This window comes from Orcinus orca, chromosome 3 (assembly GCF_937001465.1).
Source record: "Orcinus orca chromosome 3, mOrcOrc1.1, whole genome shotgun sequence".
NCBI lineage: Eukaryota > Metazoa > Chordata > Mammalia > Artiodactyla > Delphinidae > Orcinus > Orcinus orca.
Window position 1 is genome coordinate 140,981,443 of NC_064561.1, and position 26,496 is coordinate 141,007,938.

The 26,496-nt window shown below is 43.6% G+C and overlaps 1 protein-coding gene across 1 annotated transcript; it reads right to left on the reverse strand.

Moving 5' to 3' along the window:
* Window positions 1-14,350: 14,350 nt before the first annotated feature.
* LOC101278337 (UBX domain-containing protein 4-like) lies at window positions 14,351-16,460 on the reverse strand. The gene has a single exon (XM_033437912.2). The coding sequence runs from the start codon at window positions 16,196-16,198 to the stop codon at window positions 15,110-15,112; it is 1,089 nt and encodes a 362-aa protein (XP_033293803.2). The 5' UTR covers window positions 16,199-16,460; the 3' UTR covers window positions 14,351-15,109.
* Between the last annotated feature and the right edge of the window lie 10,036 nt (window positions 16,461-26,496).

Here is a 26,496-nt window from a genome sequence, read left to right on the forward strand (position 1 = left end):
CAGAGAGTCTGTTATAAAAATCAGATGTCTTGTGTTAAAAAAAATAAAATAAAATACCTAGCAATAAACCTAACCAAGGGGGTAAAAGGCTTATATACTGAGAACTATAAAATATTGATAAAGGAAATTGAAGATGATTCAGAGAAAGGGAAAGCTATCCCATGCTCTTGGACTGGAAGAATTAATATTGTGAAAATGACCATACTACTCAAAGCAATCTACAGATTTAAAGCGATCCCTATCAAATCATCCACGACATTTTTCACAGAGCTAGAACAAATGATCCTAAAATTTATATGGAACCACAAAAGGCCCAGAATTGCCAAAGCAATCCTCAGGAAAAAGAACAAAGCTTGTATAATATATTATATGATATCACTTATATGTGGAATCTAAAAAAAAATAATACAAATAGACTTATTTACAAAACAGAAACTGACTCACAGACAGGAAACCAATTTACAGTTAGCAAAGGGGAAAGGGGGGTGGTGGAGGGATAAATTGGGAGTATGGGATTAACAGACACACACTACTATATATTAAACAGATAACAAAGATTTACTGTAGAGCACAGGGAACTATATTCAGTATCTTATAATAACCTATAATGGAAAAGAATCTGAAAAAGAATATATATATATATATATATACACACCTTTGAGGCACTTTGCTGTACACCTGAAACTAACACAATATTATGAATCAACTATACTTCAATTTTTAAAAAATCAGATATCTTCCGATGGCTAAAAAGCACATGAAAAGATGCTCAGCATAATTATGAGAGAAATGCAAATCAAAACTATATCAATACAATGAGGTATCACCTCACACTGGTCAGAATGGCTAGGATCAAAAAATCTACAAACAGCAAATGCTGGAGAGGGTGTGGAGAAAAGAGACCCTCCTGCACTGTTGGTGGGAATGTAAATTGATACAGCTGCTAAGGAGAACAGTATGGAGGTTCCTTAAAAAACTAAAAATAGGGGCTTCCCTGGTGGCGCAGTGGTTGAGAGTCCGCCTGCCGATGCAGGGCACACGGGTTTGTGCCCCGGTCCGGGAAGATCCTACATGCCGCGGAGTGGCTGGGCCCGTGAGCCATGGCCGCTGAGCCTGCGCGTCCGGAGCCTGTGCTCCGCAATGGGAGAAGCCACAACAGAGAGAGGCCCGCGTACCGCAAAAAAAAAAAAACTAAAAATAGAGCTACCATATGATCCTGCAATCCCACTCCTGGGCATATATCTGGAGAAAACCATACTTCGAAAAGATACATGCACCCCAATGTTCATTGCAGCACTATTTACAGCAGACAGGACATGGAAGCAACCTAAATGTCCACCGACAAAGGAATGGATAAAGATGTGGTACAGGGCTTCCCTGGTGGCGCAGTGGCTGACAGTCCGCCTGCCGATGCAGGGGACACGGGTTCGTGCCCCGGTCCGGGAAGATCCCACATGCCACAGAGCGGCTGGGCCCGTGAGCCAGGGCCGCTGAGCCTTCGCGTTCGGAGCCTGTGCTCCACAACGGGAGAGGCCACAACAGTGAGAGGCCCGCGTACCGCAAAAAAAAAAAAAAAAAAAAAGATGTGGTACATATATACAATGGAGTATTAGCCATAAAAAAACGAAATAATGCCATTTGCAGCAACATGGATGGACCTAGAGATTGTCATACTGAGTAAACTAAGTCAGACAGAGAAAGACAAATATCATATGATATTGCTTGTATATGGAATCTAAAAACAGGGTAAAAGTGAACTTATCTACAAACAGAAATAGAGTTACAGATGTAGAAAACAAACATGGTTACCAGGGGGTAAGGGGAGGAGGGATAAATTGGGAGACTGAGATTGACATATACACACTACTATATATTAAAACAGATAACTAATAAGGACCTACTGTATAGCACAGGAAACTCTACTCAATACTCTGTAATGGCCTATGTGGGAAAAGAATCTAAAAAAGAGTGGATATATGAATATAACTGATTCACTTTGCTGTACAGCAGAAACTAACGTAACATCATAAATCAACTATACTCCATAAAAATTCTTTTAAAAATCAGATGTCTGCCACCTGTCACATAGAAAGCAGTAGTTGGGATCCCAGAAGTCTGTATTTTAACAACTCCCCAGGGCAGTCTTATGAACAGTAGTAAACGCGAACCCCTGACACACACTCTGACCACCACCAGCCCATCTCTACCTGAATACCCTACTACAGACTGGGACGCGGAAGGCCATCGAAAATCTTCTCTAAACCCTTGCACTGAAAACGTGGTCCATGCTCCAGCAGAATCACACCACTTGGGAGCTTGTTAGAAATGCAGAATCTCAGGCCCCAGCCAGACTTATAGCCACAGAGTCCATTTGTCCATTAGAGTTTGGAAACCATGCTCTGCTCCAGTGAACCCAGGCTGACCCCAAACCTTGTGAATGCCTTCAGGATCTGCCTAGGAATTCCTACTGTCAAGATTTCAAAATCAAATTAAGGTACTCAGAAAAACACAGAGAAGAACCTAGCAGAGTGTAGAGTAGACAGAGAGGAAAATAATGTTTTCATGAGCTGGGTGACAAGCCTTGCCATTAAAGATCCCACCTATCCATTTTACCCCTATGGCAGAGACTACAAGTTGTCCCCTACTAACCATTCTCCTCTGCTTTCTTTTAATAGCACCCCTGGTGTTTAGCTGGTATTTAACTGCCCGAGACAGAAACCACATTACTCAGCCACCCTAAAGCTGGCGGCGTGTGCATGGAAGTTCTGGTCAATGAGATGTAAGCAAAAGCATCTTTTGCAACTTCTGGGAAGTGTCCTTATAGGAATGAGGCATGCCATTCTTCATCCTTTCTTTGCTTCTGGCTAGAATGTAGACATGATGGCTGGAGCTCAAGCAGCCATCTTGGAGCATGAGGTAGAAGCTACATGATGAGAATCATGGTTCCTAACATCATGAACTGGATATCTACTTCTGGACTTCTTAAATTTCTATTTTGTTTGTGCCATTTTAATTGGGGTTTTCTTTCACTCTCAGCTGAACCAATTCCTAACTGATTTGTACCCCCTTTACACTATAATATGGTTCAGGCAACATGAGCTGAGTGACCCCTGTGTCCTCAGAAAGGCAGAGTATCTTGACTATAAGAAAAAAAATCCCATTATTCAGGAGGATCTAGTACCATTCTGGGCTTCTCTGTGTCTCTTAGCAGGTAGCAAATGGAGGGGGGAAGGGGGAGTAGGGAGCAGAGCATCAGGGTCCTATCCCTTTCTTCTACAAGGGCTATGCTTAACCTTTCTGTTGCCATAGATATCTCCAGAAAGAACATTAACCCTCTTGAAGCTCTTACCAATATTTCTTTCTGCTTGCAGCTGGTAATTCTAACCTATATTTCTCTTACTGCAATTCAGACAAGTCCCTCTTCACCTTTAGTGGAAAAAGAAGTACAGGGACTGCCTGCTACAAACAACATTTCAATATAAAATCCTCTCTTCATTCATTAGACAAACACTTATTTGAGGGCATACTATGTGCAAGTCACTGTGGTAGGCTTGGGACAGAATAAAATCTTCCTGAAAGCTGTTTTTGGATAGTGTATGTCTCTAAAAGCCAAACTCCTCACTCCAGGCAATAGGCCAATTAATTATCTCAAAGCCAAGTTTGGGCCTTGACCTTAAAAACATTATTCAAGGATTAGACCCTTCTGAAAATCAGGGAAAAAAATGCCTTTTTTTGAAACATAATTACCTTCTTTATGCTTCCTCTCAAACTCTTAAATGACTTTTCATGACACTCATATAAATTGCCCTTTTTTTTTTTTTTTTTTTTTTTGCGGTACGCGGGCCTCTCACTGTTGTGGCCTCTCCCACAGGCTCCGGACGCGCAGGCTCAGCGGCCATGGCTCACGGGCCTAGCCGCTCCGCAGCATGTGGGATCTTCCCAGACCGGGGCACGAAACCATGTCCCCTGCATCGGCAGCGGACTCTCAACCACTGTGCCACCAGGGAAGCCCTAAATTGCCCTTCTTTCAATGATACAGGATAAGTTCTCCAAAGGGATCTAATCTTTCTCTCTCTCTCTCTCTCTCTCTTTCTCTCTCTCTCTCTCTCACACACACACACACACACACACACACACACACTCACATATACACATCCTAAGGATACATGAAGAACTGAGTGCATTTCCTGGCACGTTGTAAGTGTTCGATAAATTTTCCCCAAATGTGACTTCAGTTTTATGCTTTACATTGTATATTCTATCTCTTGCATCATACCATGTAATAAATATTTATATTTGTATAAATCATGACTATTTCTTTACTTCTGTGTTTCTAGTATTACTGGAAATTATCAATTACACACACTGGTCTTCAGGAGATTCGTCCAGAAGGCACCATAATTCAAAGTACAAAGAAATCACATATAATGTCTATATGTCATTGAAATGTGTTTCTGTGGTTACGTTTGAATGTGAAAATGTCTCCTCTGAAACCGTTGTAAGAAATCTCTTCGACTAAGTCGAACCGTGAAGCCATGAAGATCTGCACCAGCAGCAACTGGAAGGCTGGCTGGCTTCCCCAGGGCTGTGGTTTGGGTTGAAAAGAAGAAATCAGACAAACACCGTGTTAATGAGGTGTGAAACTGGGATGCTCCTGCCAACCAGGAGGCAACCTCCTTCCCAGACACAAGCCAACGGAACTGCCTTCTTCAGAGTTTCCCTCCCTAAGTCCCTGGCAGCTAACGAAATATTTTACTTCGAAAGGGCTTTTCCAGAGCAAAAGATGAAGCTGCTATAGAGCATTCACACGATGATAGGCAAGAGCATTAACTACGTGGGGCAGCCTGCATTCAGGGAATGAGGAGTCCAAAATCATCCCTACGCCCAGCCCAGGGCCAAGCCCAACTCTCTTTTCTTGGAGTGGCTGAGCTGGGGTAGACCAACTTCTGTACCTTAAACTTGACCCACTCACCCTACTTTCCAGCCTGGGGCAGACAGGCACATAAGCCAGTAGTATAAGACGTCTCCATTTAAAGCCTGAAGGTAGAATTTTCAGTGCAGGTCCCTGTATCTAAAAGGAAGCAACCGGGGTTAATTTCTAAAGGCTGCCCTTTGTATAAACAATTTAGCCACACTTAAGAGCACGTTCACTTAGAAGGAAATTTTCTTACTCGTTTCTTTTTTACAATTCCGAAGTTATACACATAAAAAGAAACAGGGCTTTTTCCATTCATCTGGTTTCATGTACTATTTTTTCTTATTCCTTTCTCTCAACATCCTGTTGGGCTTATGCTGCTAAGAAAGCCTCTTACATATTTGGGGTTTGGGGGGGAGCAGGACATGGGGAAGGGAGGATGTAGGAAAGCTCTTGATGAATTTGAACAGGAAATGTCTTTAACAAATGAAGTCTCTCTTCCCTTGCCTAATTCTGAAATGCCTCTGGCTTTTAAATCCCCCATATGCTCGTTATTTATGTATACCACGCAAATTCTAAACAAAGAGTTCCATTCTTGGTCCCCCCTACATACCCTCGAGCTGTGAGGAAATTTTCCACCAGAGAGATACAGGGGGAGCCGGAGCAAAACCAAGGGTCACTGCACAAAACATTCTGGGCAAAATCCAAATCTAAGGTTGTATATACAATGTGCAGCTGATTAACCCTGCAGTGATGAATTTGTTTTCTTCCAGAAAGCCCAAACCTTCAAGTAGGTGCCTAGATTCATTTTCTAGGGCTACTGTAACAAAGTACCACAGAATGCATGGCTTAAACAACCGAAATTTTTGCTTCACAGTTCTGGAGGCTGGAAGTCCGAGATCAAGGTGTTGGCAGGGCTGCTTCCTCCTAAGGCTGGGAGGGAAGATCTGCTCTACACCTCTTGCCTGGTTCCTGATGGTTTACTGTAATCTTTGGTATTTCTGGGCTGGTAGAAGCATCACCCTGATCTCTGCTTTCATGTTCACATGATGAATACTCCCTATGTGCATGTCTATCACCAAATTTCCCCTTTAGATAAGGACATCAAGTCATATTGAATTAGGACCCACTCTAATGACCTAATCTTAATGAATTACATCTGCAAAGACCTTCTTTCCAAGTAAGAGCACATTCACAGGTACTGGGGGTTAGGACTCCAACATAAGAATTGGAGGGGGGACCACAATTCAATCCTTAATGTTGCCCAGTGTAAAGCACCTGACCACAAGGCTGAAAACGCTGCCCAGGGAACAGCCAGTGGGATGATTAGGTGTCAGCCTTTCAAAAAACACTGTGGCCTCCCTGGGCTGTGAAGAGCTGGTTTCTGAGCCGCAGGGATCCTCCGGGAAAAGCTAAGCGCTGAAAGGTTCTCTTAAAGAATAAGAAAGCCGACAACTCAAGATGAGCAGCTCTCCCCGCGCCCTCTGGTTCTCAGAGTGCCGGTCCCATCTCTCCGCAAGCAGGTGGGCAAAAACTAGGCTACATCTGAGAGAGCTGCAGGTCTGCTGGGTGCCAGGCTTCCCCTGTTCAGAACCAGCCTTTCCCATTGCTTCTCAGAGATGCAAGGCAGGAGGGAAGGTAGAGATGGGGACTAATCACCAGCCTTTGTTGCCTGTCTGCATTCCACTCTGATTTCTCCCTCCCAGTCACTCCTTCCTGCTTCCTTCTCCTCCACTCTCTTCAACCCTGAATACGGAGAATGCTGACCGTAGGAAATGCAAAGGAAAGCAGTGAAGTGAGAAAGAACAATGTTGCAGACAGCAACATGTTTGACGTCTCTGAGTCCTGGCTCCTTTGGATTCCACAGACATGGAGGCCCGGCGGTGCTGGCCGGTTCACAGGCACTGGGGACCTGAGGATATTTTTCCTTTTCTGTTTGTTTTTTGGGTTTTTTTTGCGGTACGCAGGCCTCTCACTGTTGTGGCCTCTCCCATTGCGGTGCACGGGCTCCGGACGCGCAGGCTCAGCGGCCAGGGCTCACGGGCCCAGCCGCTCCGCAGCATGTGGGATCTTCCCAGACCGGGGCACGAACCCGTGTCCCCTGCATCAGCAGGCGGACTCTCAACCACTGCGCCACCAGGGAAGCCCTCCTTCTCTATTTTGATTGAACTTCCTCAGGACTCAAAGGAGTAGGCAAGCTATTGTGGAGAATCCTTTTCCAAGTCATTTGTTTGTTTCCTTCGAAGCATCTGTGCCTCCCTCTGTTACACAGTGCAAGAGGAGGACTCTAGAGAAAGAAGGTGCAGGAGAGCGAGGGACAGGATGGAGAGGCCGGCCTCCTCTCCCATGGCCATGCCTGGGCCGGCTGAGCCCAAGCGGTCTTTGACCTGCTTTCACACCGAAGGAGAAAGCACTAAAACGGGGACAGGAGCTCTGGGGCACCAACACAGCTGGTCAACTGGTGGGCTTAGCTGTAGGGTAATCAGGCCAAACCTCACTGTTTTATTGAGGGAACCCCAAATGCCAGTTTCCCCAGAGAGGATACCTCCCCTTCTCCTGGGGGATGTAAGCCTAGGATGGAGGATTCCAAGGGTCCAGAGGAGGAAGAGGGTAAAGCCCTCACTGTCTAGGAGGTTGTGATAGGAGAAGTGGGCATTAAAACACTCCACAGAGGCAGCAAATGCCCCTTCTCATGACTCCCCTTTCTCCACTGGATAGGTCAGTTGTCTGGTGTCTCCCATCACAGCTGACCATGAAGACAGCCGTGTCCTTCAACTTAGGCCACCTCCTGATTCTGCCCCTCCTATAGATCTTAACCACACCTTGGCCCTGTCACCTCCTGCCTGAATTGCTGTAAATGCCTCCATATCAAAGGTACTGCAGGTTTTGTCCTCTGACATCCCAGCTCCCTGCTCCAGCAAAGCTTCCATTTCACCCAATTTGCAGTTAGTCCAACATCATACACACCCAGTGGATGGAAAGGCAGACAATCGGTCTCACCTGATGAAGACCATCTGATACTTTTTCCCAGGACATCTGGTAGCCTCAGCACGGGCAGGCCTGAGAGGGTAGAACCCTTTGCCGTCAATTAAAATCAGCCCTGGGGAAGCTGGGGGCTATTTCGTCCATACATATTAACTTTTAACATGTATTAAAAGGGAGTATATATGCTCCCTGTAATATGTTAGCTCCAGATTCCAAAATCTGTTAAGTTACAGTCTAATCCATGAATTTAGAACTTCCGGTTTGTCAAACTGAAACTGAGCAGGACCCAGCAGGGAGCTTCCTAGAACAAACCCCCATGTCCCTCGCCTCTTGTTTGTAGAAAAGCTTTAGCCTCCTAGGTCTTCCCGGAGTTCCAAAGAGCAAATACGATCAGAGAAGTGAGAAAATGCAGAAACAAAGGAAAACCATCCAGCAATACAAAATGATAATAGTATAGCCATAAAACAAAGTCAAGGACCTATAGTTCCTCTTCAAGGGCTATAGATAGTATCCTGAGCCATATCCTTGAGTTGTTTCGCAGGTACTAAAACCCTCGCCAGGTGGAAGAAGTTAACTGCATTGCTGACCACAAGCACATAGACCCCAGACCAGCTGAAACCAGAAGGCTGATGACGTGGACTCCCAATTACCTCACCACTAATCAATTAGAAGAATGATCAGGCACCCTAAAACCCTCTCCCTCACCCTGTCTTTAAAAACCTTTCCCTGAAAGCCATCAGGGAGTTCGGGTCTTTTGAGCATTACCACCTTTATGCCTTGCTTAGCCTTGCAGTAAACACTGCACCTTCCTTTACCATAACCCAGTGTCAGTAGATTGGCTTTACTGCACACGGGCCAGTGGACCCAAGTTTGGGTTGGTAACAAACGTCATTTTATTTATTTAGCAAATATGGTAAATAACTTTATTTAGCTAGCAAGTAACAGAGCCAGGATTCGAACCTGCTCCATCTAATATATAGAGACCACGGTCTTAACCACTGCATGGAGGACCAACTGTAACTTTAATATGTCAAACGGAGCAAAAGACAGGAGGAAATAATTGAAAAGGTGTAGCTGAAATGGGGCCCTGTGGACATGAACTCACTTGTGTTTCCCTGTGAAGCGTTTGCTGCACTTCAACACAGCCTTTCTCTAGCTCAACCAGGCTGGCCAGAGATCGCACAAAATGCGGCCCATTTTAGCACTGCAGTACAGCTACAACTATCAAAAGCAGTGCCTTTGCTCCTAAGTACGATAGTACTGGACCCCTGAGGGGTGCTGGGCTGCGTTGTATATCCTCTCACCACTGACAGCTTGTCCCCTGCTCTTCTCTAGAGGGGAATTCCTATGTGGCAAACAGAAAAAGTCTGGTACAATTTCTATTAAACGGTGTTTTCTCCACCTAGAAGGAGAAAAATAATATCCAAATCGTCCACATTTCATTTTCAACTCAGTCAGCAACTCGTGGATTCCCCGCTGTAGCAGGGCGGGGACACTTCCATTCCCGCCCTCAGAGAGGGAGAGCCTTTAGACTTGCTTCTTTCGCCAGTAAGTTGGCTCTTCCCTGTCAGGGAGGGAGTCTGTCATTGATAAGTTCATCATTCTCATCATTCGCTTGGAAAAAGGCCCTGCAAAGTGCTCCTCAGCATTTGGCAAATCCAGATTATAGCCTCTGTCAGATGTGCCCACACATTTGTTGCTTCTCAACAATGGAAGAACCCCGGTGATTACGGCTGCTGACTAAAACTTAACAACCTAGTTTATTCCAGCAGGTTCCTGGTAAACAGCACTGCAGCTGAAAAGGCTTATCCTGTTTATGTTAGCGTGAAATAGTCTGGGTTAGGGCTCCCAGAGCAGGACAGAGGCTGAGCTCCCTGAATGTCAGCTGTTTGAAGGCTTTGTGTTTAGACAAATGGTGTTTAGGTAAGAAAGCCGCTGTTGATGTGATCTTTTCTATCCACTTCGAGCATCTGACGTAGATGGACGCTGTTCTATTTCAGTACATGCCAGACCTTCTCCAAGAGGAGAAGCATCAGTGTGTGTAATGATTGAAAGCTCTCTGTTGACTAAACCTACATACACAGTTTGACCTTCTTGAGTTTCCGCCTCTGTGTCAGGCTTTCCCAACGTGGGCACTATTAACATTCGGACCAGATCATTCTCTGTTGTAGCAGCTGTCTGTGCATCATAGAACGTTTGGCAGCAACCCTGGCCTCTACCTGCCATATGCCAGCAGCACCCCTCCCCTGAGTCATGACATCCAAAAATGCCTACAGATAATGCCAAATGTGCCCTGGAGGAGGGCAGAATCACGCCCTGCCTGAGTTCAGACCACCACTCAAAGTTAAAAAGAAAGTTTTTCCTTATAAAGGTCAGCAAGGGAAGAGACCATTTGGAGACCATTCAGGAATTCTCAAAGCATACTCAGCCTGGTCCCCTCCTTCACCATCATCCATGTCCACGAGGAATTCTAACTGGTCCTGCTTATTGGAACTTGGAAACACAAATACTTAAAAGACTTTAAGAAACGTTACCAGAAAAATAGGAATCATCCAATGAGTACTGAATGCCCTCTATATGCCCAGTTAATGTGGTCTGCTCTCTAGAATCTTTTTTTTTTTTTTGCTGTACGCGGGCCTCTCACCATTGCGGCCTCTCCTGTTGCGGAGCACAGGCTCCAGACGCGCAGGCTCAGTGGCCATGGCTCACGGGCCCAGCCGCTCTGTGGCATGTGGGATCTTCCCGGACCGGGGCACAAACCCGTGTCCCCTGCATCGGCAGGCGGACTCTCAACCACTGCGCCACCAGGGAAGCCCTCCTTCACACACTTCTAAGCCCCAACCTGAATCCTGATAATCACACGAAGTCAGCCAACATCCTAACATACAGTTGATGAAAACTTCTCTTCATCAATTGTAACTTGCTTCTCCAATAAATCTTTTTAAGAGTAGTCAAATTCAGAGACAGAAAATAGATATGTACATTTAAAATACATACATTTAAAACCACGTCCTTTCCCTCTTTGGGCCAAATTTCTGCAGGAAGTTCTAATGAAGCTTATAACACCTGAAAGCCTGAGGGTTGAGGGAATGGGAATTGATACTTTTCCAAATTGCTAATCAGGCCGCAAAGAAGCTGTGATTGAAGAAAGCGTGGAGCTATATTGAGAAACCCCCCCTGCCCCTGGCAAGACAGATTCCACACAGGAACAGAGCAGCAAGGGCACCTTGGGTTGAGAGGGATGGGGCCAGGGAAAGAGGGAGAGAGGCCACTGACTGGACTGGGCGCCACGAGAATCTGGCCCTTCCCAAAAGTTGCCCCAATGGCCAGGAAAGGGCTCCCATATCTCAAAATTTGTGTGACCAATGGCCACCTGCAGCTTCCTGTTCTCAGATAAGCAGAAACAAACATGGCAAACAATACAAGATTCAGATACTTTTTTGTGATGTTCAAAACAATTGCCCAAATTTTACACTAATTTCCTTTTGTAGGAACATTCCATGGGAGCAGAGTGTGCTATGCTTTCATACTGCTTACAGGGCCTTGAATATTTCAAACCTGCCTTCCTCGCCAGCTTGGGTTCTTTGACCAGCACCACTTTTATGGGGGTTATTTTGTTTGTTCCCTTTTAACTTACAGTGGTGTTTCCAAACTAGGGTCCAAATAAATAATAAATAAAATGTGTATAGATAAATAGGTAGATAGATAGACATAGAGATACATAGAGAAAGGCAATATTTTTCTTTTAGATATATAAAAATTAGAAAATGCTAAATACATGTGTATATATAGCTTTATCTTAGTTGTCTAAGATGAAGAATTTTTTTTGCATTTTAATGCTTCTGAAATCAGCCTGTACTTAGTAATTGACACGTGGCACTTAATTTTTTTCCTGAAAAGCTATTATTAAATCAATGGTGGGGCCACAGGAGTCTCAAAGCAATGAAAGACTGTATCATGTAACCATATGAGAGGTCTCATGACCTGACCTCCAGGCAGCTAGGACTCTAGGCACCAGGCATTCATGAAAACTGTGAGCCCACAGGGCACTTCTTGGTGATCCTGGGCAGGGCAAATCATATCTCCAAGGCAGGTTGTCCCACCTACACTCGTCTCTTAAATTATGGCTGGTCTGGAATATTGATTTGATCTTAAAATACCAACAGATATTTTTCATTTTATTGGATACTGAACATGCATACCTTACACACTCATTTCCCATGGTGCTTTTTCTGAAAGAAAGTATTTTGCATAAAATGTAGAGGTTTGTGGCTCTCAAACTGTGTATAAATCAAACATGTAAAAGATCGGAATTCTCCAAAGTAAAAATGAAAATTTTCGGGCTTCCCTGGGGGCGCAGTGGTTGAGAGTTCGCCTGCCGACACAGGGGACACAGGTTCGTGCCCCGGTCCAGGAAGATCCCACATGCCATGGAGCGGCTGGGCCCGTGAGCCATGGCTGCTGAACCTGCGCGTCCAGAGCCTGTGCTTCGCAACAGGAGAGGCCACAACAGTGAGAGGCCCACGTATGGCAAAAAACAAAAACAAAAAGAAAATTTTCTGTCTTTGATTTATAAGAAACTGAGAGATAGGTTGTCCAAGACAAAATAATTCATGAATTTTAAAGTAGTCTAGTTCATATTGACCTGAATATTATAAAACATTCAAATGAAGTTCATCTTCCTTTTGCTACAACATTCCTAATGCAAAAGGAATTTCCAAATTAGACTGTAATTTTAAAATATGTAAGAATGGACTCTATACTGCTTTTGATACGAGAATCTGACTCAGCAATATCATTATAAAATTTAGCAGACATGGAAAAATGGTCATAAACACTGCTCTCATACAGACTTAAAATTCCAATGCATTTGTTTACAAAGATAGAACAAACAATCCTAAAATTTGTGTGGAACCACAAAAGTCCAAATACCCAAAGCAATCTTGGGAAAGAAAAACAAAGCAAGAGGCATCATGATTTCTGATTTCAAACTATATTACAAAGCTACAGTAATCAAAAGAGTATGGTATTGGCTAAAAACAGAGACACAGATCAATGGAATAGGATAAAGAGAACAGAAATAAACCCATGCACATATGGTCAATAAATTTACAATAAAGAATCCAAAAATACACAATGAGGAAAGGAGAGTCTCTTCAACAAATGGTGTTGAGAAAACTGGATAGCCACATACAGATTGATAAAACTGGACCACTGCCTTACACCATATACAAAAATTAACTCAAAATGGATTAAAAACTTGCATGTAAGACCTAAAACCAAACACTCCTAGAAAAGAACATAGACATAAGCTCCTTGACATGAATGTTGGCAATGGTCTTAGGATTTGACAAAAGCAAAAATAAACAAGTGGTACTATATAAAACTAAAAAGCTTCTGCACAGCAAAGGAAACCATCTAAAAAATGAACAGGCAACCTACTGAATGGGAGAAAATACTTGCAAATAATATATTTGATAAATATACAAAGAACCTATAAACTCAATAGCAAAAATTCAAGCAATCCAATAAAAAAATGGACAAAAGATATGAATAGATACTTTTCCAAAGACAACATACAGATAGACAACAAGTACATGAAAACATGCTCAGTATCTCTAATTATCAGGGGAATGCAAATCAAAACCACAATGAGATATCACCTCATACCTATTAGAATGGCTATCATTAAAAAGACAAGAAATAACAAGTGTTGGCAAGAAAATGGAACCCTTGTGCACTGTTGGTGGGAATGTAAATTGGTGCAGGTACTATGGAAAACAGTATGGAGGTTTCTCAAAAAATTAAAAATATAACTACCATATCATCCAGCAATTCCACCTCTGGGTATTTATCTGAAAACACTAATTCAAAAAGATCTATGCATCCCCATGTTTATAGCAGCATGATTCACAATAATCAAGACATGGAAATAACCTAGATGTCCACTGATGGATAAACAGATAAAGAAGATATTTTATATATATGTGTGTGTGTGTGTGTGTGTGTGTGTGTGTGTGTGTGTGTATATATATATATATAATTCCATTATAAAAAAGAATGAAATCCTGACATTTATGACAACATGGACGGAACTTGAAGGCATTATGCTAAGTTAAATAAGTCAGGTAGAAAAAGACAAATATCATATGATCTCTAATATGTGGAACCTTAAAAAAAATGGAGCTTATGGAAATAGAGAACAGATTGGTGGTTGCCTGAGGTGAGAGGTTGGGGGTGAACAAAATGGGTGAAGGATGTCAAAAGGTACAAGTTGCCAGTTATAAAATGAATAAGTCATGAGGATGTAATATACAGCATGGTGACTATAGTTAATAATACTGTATTACACATTTGAAAGTAGCTAGGAGAGTGGATCTTGAAAATTCACATCACAAGAAAAAAAACTGTAACTATGCATGGCAATGGATTTTTTTTTTTTAATTAAAAAATATTTTATTGCTAAAAATGCTAACTATCAACTGACAACACAGAGTTGCCACAAAACTTCAATCTGTAAAAAACTGCAATAAAGCATTACCACAATAAACGAGGTATGCCTATACATCAACCCATATGTCCATCCTTATGCCAATACCACACTGTCTAGGTTACCGTAGTTTCATAGTTAAGTTTTAAAATCAGAAAGTTTGAGTCCTCCAACTTTGTTCTTTTTCCAGATTGTTTTGACTATTCTGGGTCCCTTGCATTTCCATATAAATTTTAGAATCAGATTCCTGCATAAATTTTGGCAAAAAAAAAACAGCTAGAATTTTGATAGGGATTGTGTTGCATCTGTAAACCAGCTTGAGGATTACTGCCATCTTAACAATATAGTCTTCTGATCTATGAAAACAAAATATCTTTCCATGTATTTAGTTAGGTCTTCTTTAATTATTTCAATAATGTTTTCTAGTTTTCAGTGTACAAACTTTACACTTCTGTTAAATATATTCTTAAGTATTTTATGACTTTCGGAAAATAGTTTTTATTTATTTTATTTATTTATTTTTGGCTGCACTGGGTCTTCATTGCTGCGCACGGGCTTTCTCTAGTTGCAGTGAGTGGGGGCTACTCTTCATTGCAGTTCGCGTGCTTCTCATTGCACTGGCTTCTCTTGTTACAGAGCACGGGCTCTAGGTGCACAGGCTTCAGTAGTTGTGGTGCGCAGGCTCAGTAGTTGTGGCTTGCAGGTTCTAGAGCACAGGCTCAGTAGTTGTGGCACACAGGCTTAGCTGCTCCGCAGCATGTGGGATCTTCCCAGACCAGGGCTCGAACCCATGTCCCCTGTATTGGCAGGCGGATTCTTAACCACTGCGCCACCAGGGAAATCCCACTTGTTAATCTTCTTCTTTCTTTTGTGGAAGAGTCTCTCTTGACTTCCATTTCTGCCTGTTTGGCTAGCAGGGCAGCAGCTTTAGCAGCTTCTACTTCTTCCTTTGTCTTTGCAAAACGAGCAGCTCTCTCTGCACGGTCCAGTGCAATCTGCTGTTTTATACGCTCTCGAGCTGCCCTATCTTCTGCCTTTTCTCTGTTTCTTTCCTCTAACATTCTTTTTGTTAATTCTTCTTCTTGCTTTCTTTTATAATCCAACATTTCTTTTCCAGTTTTCCTCCTCTCAATTTCCTTCTTAATCTCTCTCTGTTCTTCCTCTTTCCTTTTCTCTTCTCTCCTTTCTTCAAGTTTTTTGGTTAGTCTTTCCACTCTGATGGTGAGCTCCTCTGTAGGTCTCTGATTTGAACATCCACCAGGCTCTTGAGACACAGTGGCCTGGCCTGAAATTTCTCCTCCTGTTGCAGAATCTGACTTTGTATCAGAAGTGGGTGGTGTCTCACAGAGCTCTACATTTCTGGACTGACAGTTTTCAGAAGTGTTGTTATGTTCAAATGAGGTGGATGGAGTAGAGACTGAACTTTTTGACTGGCCTCTATCTGCCACTGATATTTCACCTTTTAACGAGTGCATCTGCCGGACTTTGTGGATTCTGGTAACAAGTTCATCTGCAGGAACACTTCCTGCTATTACTTCCAAGGGAATTCCACTGTCTCCAATAAAGAAACTGGATGGAACACACACTACAGGATAGATCTGTGAAAATTGTAGGCAGGCTTCACTTTTGGTATCGATTTTAATAGCAACAAAACTGTTTGAAGATGCTTCTGTCACTTTCTCATCTTCCCAACTTGCAGCCATCTGTGTAGACTGCTCATCATCACCTGCCACGAACACCACGAAGACCGCGCCGCTCCTCTTGGCCGACGCGATGGCGGCCGGAATGGCGCCCTGGAACCACAGCATCGCTGCCCTCGGGCACAGGCGCTCGCTCGGTGTGTAGTCGCCTCGGTCCCGGAGCTGGCCCCGCCCTCTCCGTCGTTGGGCCCCGCGGCCCGCCTCCGGCTCCGCACCGGCGCGCAAGCCCGTCAGCGGCCCCCAGGACGCGCGCAAGCGCGCAAGCCGAGGCGCGCCCCGCGACACATGACGCCACGCGTCGCCGTCGGCACCGCGCCCCCGTGCCTTGTCTCGTTGACAAGTCGGTGCGTGCGGGCGCCCGCGAGGCCGCAGGCCCTGCAGTCGCGGAAGTGGAAGGAGCGGCAATGGATGTTAACTGGACTTTTGTGGTGATCATTTTGCAAATATACAAATATTGAATCATTACATTGTACACCTGAAATTAATATAATGTTATGTTGGGACTTCCCTGATGGTCCAGTGGTAAAGAATCTGCCTTCCAATGCAGGGTTTTATCCCTGGTTGGGGAACTAAGATCCCACGTGCTGCAGGGCAACTAAGCCCACACGCCACAACTACTGAGCTCGTGTGCCTCAACTAGAGAGAAGCCTGAGCACTGCAACGAAAGAGCCCGTGTGCCGCAACTAAGACCCAACGCAGCTAAGCAAATAAATTAAATAAATAAATAAAATATTTAAATTAAAATATATACAATGTCAACTATACTTCAAAAAAATACTTCTCTCAGTAAAAAACACAAAATAAAATTTTGCTTAATCTTAATATAGTTTATTTTTTATTCTTAAAATTTTCATTTATCTAATTTTGTCCCATTATAAAAAATGTTAACTAAAATTTGATTATTTCTTGCAGGAATTTATTCATATTGATTCCATATTTCCTGTCTACTATAATTCACATTCAAATTTTATTTAATAAGTTCTTCCAGTGCTTTTACAGTTCACTATAATTTGAAAAGTATCCTTTAGTCAAATGAGTTCAGAAACCCCACCTCAATATGAACTGTACAGTCTCTTGTTGATAGAACAGGCAGTCTCAGTATTTACAGTTATTTGTTAACATCAGGCATTGTAAAGGGTCATCCTGGTGGCAAGATGTTGGGAGTACCCACGTCTATCTGAGGACTTTTCAGTTGAAAGCAACTAGTAGCTACGTCACACCAGATACCAAGAATCCTAAAAAATGGAAGGTAAGTTGAAACCCTAACAAAAACTTTTTTTAATGGAGGAGGAAGATCATATTACCATGTTGCTTTTCAATATTTCATGACAGGTCAGTGGTTTACAATAGGATATGAAGGGTTCTGATGATGTTAGGTGGTAGGTTGGAGAGTACACTTGAGAAGGGTTTGGAAAAGTGTTATAATTTGGAAAGGAGATTCTCCCGTATAAACTTTAGTCAAATTTGAATCTTTTGAGCTGGTCCTATTCCCAGAAGGCCAGTAGCTCTTGTGAACCCCACAGATCATCCTAGGAGATTTGGAGCTGTACAAATCACCCTCTTCAGTATTTTTAGAGAGGGGTATACATGGGCATGTGTGTACATCATGCTCACATATGAGGGAAGTAGTTGTAGTACAGTAGCATCAACTTATGATTTCTGACATCCACTTTATAAGGAAGAGGAGCCAGATGGGGAAACTGAAACTCCATGAGTCTAAGAAAGATGGTTACCGAACGGTGATCACCAAATCCCAGAAGGTCCACAGAGGCCACCTGGATGGGGTGAGGGGGATCAGAGGAAAGGATGAGGGGGCAGCATTCCTAGGAGGAAGCCACCCCATGCTTTACATACAGGCCTCCACCTAAAATTACACTTTGAGGAAAGGTTTCAGCTTCTAGAATTTGAAAACCACTAGATTAACTCTAGGTTCCTTTCCCGCTTAAACATCCTGAGATCCCATTAGAGCTGGTTCATTATTCATTTGATGATTTAGCTGGCTAATCCCCCCTAAATTGGGGTCCCAGATATAATCCAGGCACAGCACTAAGAAATAAAAACCAATAAGACACAGCCTCTGTTCTCAAGAAATTTATGGTCCAATGGGATCCAACAACATATAAACCAAAAAAACCTTCTGTCCAGTACTCTAGTAAAAGGACTTATAAGTTGAAGGAAGCAAAAGGAAGGAAGTCTTTCCCTGCGAGGAGGAGATTCAGGAAAGGTCTTCAGGTGGGGCTAGGTTGTTATAAACAACAAGAAGGAATTCTAGCTAGCTCAAGCAGAAATGGGATGTAGTGCATCTTGGAGCTAGGAAGAGTTCGAGAGTAGCTCACCGGATGGAGATCAGAACTGCAGGAAGCGGGGCCTGGGGATGAGACCCAGGGACTCAGAAACATGGCTTCCAGGGTTCACTCACTGAAAAGCAGGCCCTCTGTACTACAGAAAAAATACACAGTCATCCCTCTGTTACCCGCCGGGGACTGGTTCCAGGACTCCCGCGGGTATCAAAATGCTCAGATGCTCAAGTCCCTGACAGTCAGCCCTCCCTCTGTCTCTGCGAATGCAGAACCTCAGATACAGAGGGTCTACTGTTTATGGGTGCCTGCAGTCCCAGCTTAGCGGCCAGAGGGGAGAAAGCACCACCCTCCTCTGCTTAGTGCTTCTCTATCAATTACAAGGAAGGATCCTTCTTGCCTCTAAGTTATGTGCCGCTGTGCCGGGGGATGCAGTACAATGACTGGCCATGTCAGGGTCATGAGTACCTTGCCCATCCCCCCACCCATCATCAAAGGGGTTAAAACCAAGACAAAGGGAGCTGGGAAAGCCTCTGAGCAGAACAGTCAGCACTGCAGGAGGCTTAAAACAATCCAGGCAAAGGAATCCACCTGTGTGAAGGATGGCTGTCCCACCCTCCTACCAGCCCTCTTTCTGTCACACCTATTATACCATCCAGGTCACCTAGAGCCATTTCTGTGAGTGACGCTTCCAAAAGAGGGAATCGCAGGCCCAGACATCATTAGCCATTAGTTTTCTAAGGCTACCATAACAAAGTACCACGAACTGGGTGGCTTTATTATTTTTTTAAAGTTTTTATTTTTATTTTTTATTTATTTATTTTTTAAATTTTATTTATTTATTTTTTGGCTGGGTTGGGCCTTTGTTGCTGTGTGCGGACTTTCTCTAGTCGTGGTGAGCAGGGGCTACTCTTTGTTGTGGTGCATGGGCTTCTCATTGCAGTGGCTTCTCTTGCTGTGGAGCACGGGCTCTAGGCATGTGGGCTCAGTAGTTGTGGCTCGCGGGCTGTAGAGAGCAGGCTCAGTAGTTGTGGCTCGCGGGCTCTAGAGCGGCAGGCTCAGTAGTTGTGGCACACGGGCTTAGTCGCTCCATGGCATGTGGGATCTTCCCGGACCGGGGCTTGAACCCATGTCCCCTGCATTGGCAGGTGGATTCTTAATCACTGCGCCACCAGGGAAACCCTGGGTGGTTTTAAACAACAGAAATTTGTGGTCTCACAGTTCTGGAGGCTAGAAGTCCAAGGTGTTAGAAGGGCCACGCTCCCCCTGAAAGCTCCGGGGGAATCCTAGCTTCTGGCGGTTTGCCAGCAATCTTTGGCACTCCTTGGCTTGCAGATGCATCACTCCAACCCTCCGTCTTCACAGGGCTTCCTCCCTGTATGTCTGTGTCTTCACATGGCCGTCTTCTTGTAAGGACACCAGTCATATTGGATTAGGAGCCCAGCCTACTCCAGTATGACCTCATCTGAACTAATTCCACCTGCAAAGACCCTATAATCAGATAAGGTCACATTCTGAGTTATTGGGGGTCAAGACTTCAACATATCTTTTGCGGGGGGACACAATTTAAACCATAACCACCATCTACCTAACCAGACACTGGACTTTAGGGCAAAAACTCTGAAAGGAAAACCTTAAGCCTTTCCTATTTTGGGTGCACCCAAAAACATCTCTTGCCATAAGGTCAAAGACAGTAGACTGAGGTATAATCTAACCAGGGAAACAGAGTTCAGTCCTTACAAGAGTGAAAAATGTTAAAAATACATAATGCAAAAAGCTTATATTAACATGAAACTCCAAGTTATAATTCATGGTCTGTGCCTGCAAAGTCCACAGATTTGACTGCCCCATAAAATCAGTATTCTGCAATTTTCCTCATTATACAAGACCATACAGTAATTTATCAAAATATAAAATTGGAAACTCAGTCCTTAAACCATATGTTTTAATAAGTAGCAGCTAATCAGCCATTGTGTTTGCATGTCTGCTATTTTGGGACTGTTTCAACCTCTCCCAGGTACTGTAAATGTCCTTATTTGCAGCAAACTGCACCCAAAGTAGTAGCAAAATATAAGCCACAGCTCTGCAATTATGTTACTGTGAGAATGTGCTCTCAGCAGGTGAGAAAGTGAACCCAGGCAAGGATTAGGAAAGAAACCTAGAAATGAAGTTAGCACTTGGGAGAGACCAGATGAGGGACTGCAGCCTCTGAGTAGACATCACTTAGCTCTAATGCAAAGACTTTAGTTTTGTCTAAATACTGAGCTACATGATGAGATCAGCTGTCTCCTAGCCTGGGACTGCCCTTGTTACAACCTTGGCTGAAAGGTCAGCTTTACTTACTTCTTACTAAGAGAGAGAAAGAAGCATGGGAAGGGTGAGGAAAGCGGAGGAGGGCAAGGTGCTTCTCCTTGTTTGTAAGAGCTCTGAGTGAATCAACTGACCTTTTATTTTTCTGAAATGAGGAACAGTGAACTATCAAGTGACTTTTGCTGCCCTGACAAATGATAAATGCTTATTAAGCAAAGAAGGTCTAGTCACCCAAAGTAGTATAATTTGGAAGCTCTTACCCTGTGCACTCACAGGGGTCATAGCACCCTAAATTCCACCAGTTAGCATTTGGGGGAAAGAGCTGCACCTTTTCCTGGGGTCCTGCTTTAAAATGCAAAAGTTCAGGACTTCCCTGGTGGTGCAGTGGTTAAGAATATGCCTGCCAATGCAGGGGACACGGGTTCAAGCCCTGGTCTGGGAAGATCTCACATGCCGCGGAGCAACTAAGCCCAGGCGCCACAACTACTGAGCCTGCGCTCTAGAGCCCACGAGCCACAACTACTGAGCCCTCGTGCAACAACTAGTGAAGCCTGTGCGCCTAGAGCCCGTGCTCCACAACAAAGAGAAGCCACCGCAATGAGAAGCCCACGTACCGCAACGAAGAGTAGCCCCTGCTCACCACAACTAGAGAAAGCCCACGTGCAGCAATGAAGACCCAATGCAGCCAAAATTAAATAAATAAATAAATGTATTTAAAAAAATGCAAAAGTTCAGGCTTCAAGACACAACTCAAGCACAATCTCCCTGAAGTAACTATTTGGAATTCTACTCCAAGCCCCCACCCCTCAACCCATTGGCTAAGTTGGGCTAAACAGCCCCTTCTTGTTCCCATAACCCCTGGTAAGAGAGGGTGACACACATCCTCTTTACACTTTTCCACTGTGACTTTTTTTTTCCACGGTGACTTTTTACTGTCCCCTTTCACTGTCACAATTTGGATGAAGAAATACACAGTCAACTTACTCATTCTTGTTCCCTGCCTGCCCTGCCACAGTGCCCTGGCATCTCCCATTAGAATGAAAAGACAGAGTGTGTTGCATTTCTCTCTTTACTGCCAGTGGCTAGAGATGTGTGGCACTTTAAGAAATGCCAAAACACAGAAACAACAACAACAACTCTGAATTTATTCAGTCTGTGAGTATTATATACACAGGCTCCATGTGGGTCATAGCACTGAGCTAGTTGGGGAGAGAGACTAAGGAGGATAAGTTATAGTCTCCACCTTCAAGAGATGTATTGATATAATCTAGTTAAAGAAAGAAGTAAACTAGGGATTCTCAACGGGTGGTCCCCAAACCAGCAACATCTTATGGAACCTCTGAGATATGCAAATTCTCAGGCTCCAGCCCAGACCCACTAAATAAAAAACTTTGGGGGAGGAGGGCTGGGGTGTGTCATAACAAGCTCTCCTTGTTAGTACCTCTGATGGCTCAGAGGATAGCTGGGCAAAAGGTAGACTCTAGACCCTGCCAAAAGGTGGCTCCACTGAACTGTCCAGTGCTTGGTGTTGGTATCTATCTTGCAAGCTGCAATCTAGAAATAAGTGCAAACTACAAATAAACCTGCTCGCATTTGCAGTGGAACTACAAGTCATTTGGGTGCCCACAGAGTCTCAAGTCCAGCGATTAAATCAACAGGATCCTGGGTTGCACCTCCAGGCACCTAGCAGAAGCATAAGAAAACTGGAGAAAGATATCATTCTAGGCCTCAAACCGTTTTTACGAATAATGTTTTCAAATACAGTGTCCAGCATACAATCAAATATAACCAGGCCTCAAGAATGCAGGACAAAGAGACAACTAATGAGAACATACTGTACAGCTCAGGGAACCCTACTCAATGCTCTGCAGTGACATCAGTGGGAAGGAAATCCAAAAACAGTGGGGATATATGTATATGTATAGCTGATTCATTTTGCTGTACACTAGAAACTAATGCAGCACTGTAAAGCAACTATACTCCAATAACAATTCATTTTTTAAAATGCAGGACAATATGAACAACCAGCACAAAGTGACAACAGAAATGAACACACGGGTAGTCCAGATGATGAAACCGCCAGACACAGACTCTAAAACTACTATGATTAACGTGCTCAGAGAAACACATAACTAAACAGTTTCAGCAAGGAACTGGAAGAGAGGAAAAGTGACATTGCAGATTTAAAAAGGAAACAAGTTGAAATTCAGGAACTTAAAAATACAATAACCAAAATTAAAAACAATATACTGGTTTACCAGCAGATTAGAGGAAGCTGAATAAAGAATGAGTGGACTGGAAGATATGTCAGAAGAAAACAGAATTAAACAAAAATAGTAAAAGGAATGGGATACAGAAAGGAGTGGAGAAGAGACAAAAAATCACAATGAGAAGATCAAGCCTATGTTTAGTTGGAGACCCAGAAAAAGGAGAGAGAGAAAGGGCCAGAAGCAATTCGATGTCCTATTCTGTCAGGTGGAGTGAACCTCTTTCATGGGCTCTTGGAACTGACCCTATGATCAACCACTAAGTGACAGGCACTGTGCCCGGGAAGGGGATGGGGTGGGATAGAGAGGAACCAATCACATTTATCCATTTCAAAAAAAAACTGTTTCAACCAATACAATTTAAATATTTCAATTATTTAAATAATTCCCTCATGCTTACTTTAAATAACAAATTCAACACCAGTGGTTGGTTATCACATTATACAAAAAGGAAACACTCTAGTTTGGAAGAAAGGTTCTGAAGAGGTTGATGTGAACGTGGGTTAGCAGCTGAATGAGTACATCTAAGGCTGTGCCTGAGGGAAAAGACAGAAGAGGGGCCATCAGCGCAGTCTGACACCCAGGACTCAGGGTTGGACCCCAGTCAGGGTCTCTGGGCAGAAGCTGAAGGAACTGCTTTCAGGAAGTCACAGCAGACTGCTCTGTACACGTGGATGGCGGATAGCTCAGAGGTGGCGATGCAGCAGGCCCCAGCTTCTCATCAAGGAACACAACTTGGCATTTCCTCAGGCAGGACTTCAGAGAATGGAGCAGTCAGTCAGCAAGTCGGAAACAGCAAACAAAGAGCTCAGGGTACAGCCCTCTGCAGCAGGGGCAGAGGCCATGGTGAAGCAAGTGCCCTCCTGCATTTGCAGGGGACACACAACCCTGGGAATTGTGAATTAGTACCATTCACGTGGCTCCTTTATAAGTCGAGAGCAGGTGAGGCGAGCAATGCACAGGTGAGGTCCTTAGGAATCACCACGGGAAAAGGAGATCCCCGAGAATTAGCTTGCTGTGGTCTATCTGCTCTGGTGTATTTACTCTGTTAGGTGTACAGAGAGCCAAAGATCCATTGTTCATCTGACCAACTTTCCTTCCTAGGACTGAATGGAACATTTCCATACAGAAATACTGTACAGCCTTTATTTTGTGCTCACGTCAAAACACTTCCTGTGAAAAGGCAACTGGTAAACAAAACAGAAGCCAGTGGAGAAAGAGGATTCACAATGTAAACAGAAATTTCTCACCCAGATTTTTGGTTGTATTTTAGGGAAAATCTAATGCAAACATGAGGCCAAGTTCTGATGGAATACAGTAGATGGTCATGTTAGAGTGTTTCTGTTATAGATTTCAGCTTCAGGCTGATGACTTGATAAGAATGACTCAGTCGTTTAAAACATCTCACTAATATGTTCCACCTTCGGAACATGTCAAAACCTCAAATGTCACCAGAAATAAGATGATCTATGCTAATTAAAAGAAATAGTGTTCTTAGTCTAAGGGAAAATTTGGGATCGCTAGGGAAAAGGTACATGGATTAAATGAGTGCTTGCTGTTTTTTAGTTTTGACAAAACAGTTTATTTTAGATCTAAACATCCCCCTGCTGTACTGTGAGCCTAAAAATTGATGTATATTTTAACTGGAAAGAGAAACTAACCAGAAATAAAGAAGATAAACACATTGGCTCAACAGATTCTCAGTTTCCAAGCAAAACTCCAGGCAAACTGTAAAACAAGGCAGAAAAAGCAAAGGCCTGAAATGTTGCAGTTCCAGTGCACCTAAATGAGTATGTGTGAGAAAAGGAATGTCTTGCTGTCTAGTGAGGACAACACGAGGCATGTGGCTCTGCCCTTATTCCCAGCTCGGCTCCTTTCCCAGGGACACTAACAGCCTCCAACATAAGGAGATGGTTGCCAGTTGGGACTGATCACACTGGGCTCATACTTTAATAGTAAGAGCGATGTTCCAGTCTGAGAACCCACTTCACCTTCACAGCAACTCCATGAGGCACCACCGTCTTACCCGAATTCTATCTACAGGTGAGGACACCAAGGCACAGAGTAGGTTCCCTGTCACAGTCACTCGGTGGTCAGCCCAGGACGGCAGGCTGCCAGCCAAGTCGTCCAACAGTGCTTCCCAAAGCGTGGTCCACACACCTGTCCCAGGTAGAGGACTGTTTTTTACGGTTCCATTTCAGATAGCAACTGAATGTAAGTCTTCAGAAAATTTTATAGAAATGTGCCACAGAGTAATATTATTATTGTTAAAATCGAATCATTTTTTAAATGGGGCTTGTACTGGGTTTTTTTTTAAATAAATTTATTTATTTGTTTGTTTGTTTGTTTGTTTATGGCTGCGTTGGGTCTTTGTTGCTGCATGCAGGCTTTCTCTAGTTGCAGCGAGTAGGGGCTACTCTTCGTTGCGGTACGCTGGCTTCTCATTGCGGTGGCTTCTCTTGTTGCAGAGCACAGGCTCTAGGCGCGTGGGCTCAGTAGTTGTGGCGCACGGGCTTAGTTGCTCCGCGGCATGTGGGATCTTCCCGGACCAGGGCTCGACCCCGTGTCTCCTGCATTGGCAGGCGGATTCTTAACCACTGCGCCACAAGGGAAGCCCAGTACAGGGTTTTTAATATCACTTTTTGCAAAGGTAAAAATTCCTTGTTACACAAGTATCAGTCTGTGATGGATTGGGAAAGATAAATATCATATGATATCATTTATATGTGGAACCTGAAAAAAGGCTACAGATGAACTTATCTACAAAACAGAAATGGAGTTACAGATGTAGAAAATGAACTTATGGTTACTGGGGGGTAAGGGGGGCAGGGATAAATTGGAAGATTGGGATTGACACATACACACTATATATAAAATACATAACTAATAAGAACCTACTGTATAGCACAGGGAACTCCACTCAATATTCTGTAATGGCCTATGTGGGAAAAGGATCTAAAAAAGAGTGGATGTATGTATATGTATAACAGATTCACTTTGCTGTACACCTAAAACTAACACAACATTGTAAATCAATTATACCCTGATAAAAACTTTTAAAAAATAAAGATAAATATCTATTTGCTTTAAAAAAAAAAAAAAAGCAGGTTCTTCACCACATAGAGTGTGAGGAAGACTGGTCCCAAAGCTCAGAGACTCTTCAAGTTCAGTGCTGATGAGCAGGACCCTGGCTTCCCATCTGTCTCCAGCAGGGATCGCTGTTAGTGGCAGAGCTCGTGTCCTGTGAAGGGGCCACCTGCCCACTGAGAATGACCACAAAGAAGACATGGGAGCCAGGGACGTTGGGGGTGCATGGGTTCAAGGCTAGCCATCTCCTAAGTTCTCTTTGGTGATCCCAGAACTCTCCTGCTACAGTAGGTATGTAATTTTAGGAAGAAATAGTGTTTCAGTGTCCTGCAGAGATCCATAAAAATGTTAGCGCTATAAGTGACCCTAAATAAGGTCATCTAATGCCTCTCCTCGCTTGGGGAAAGAAACTATGAGGGGACAAGGCACCACGTTCCTCAGGAAC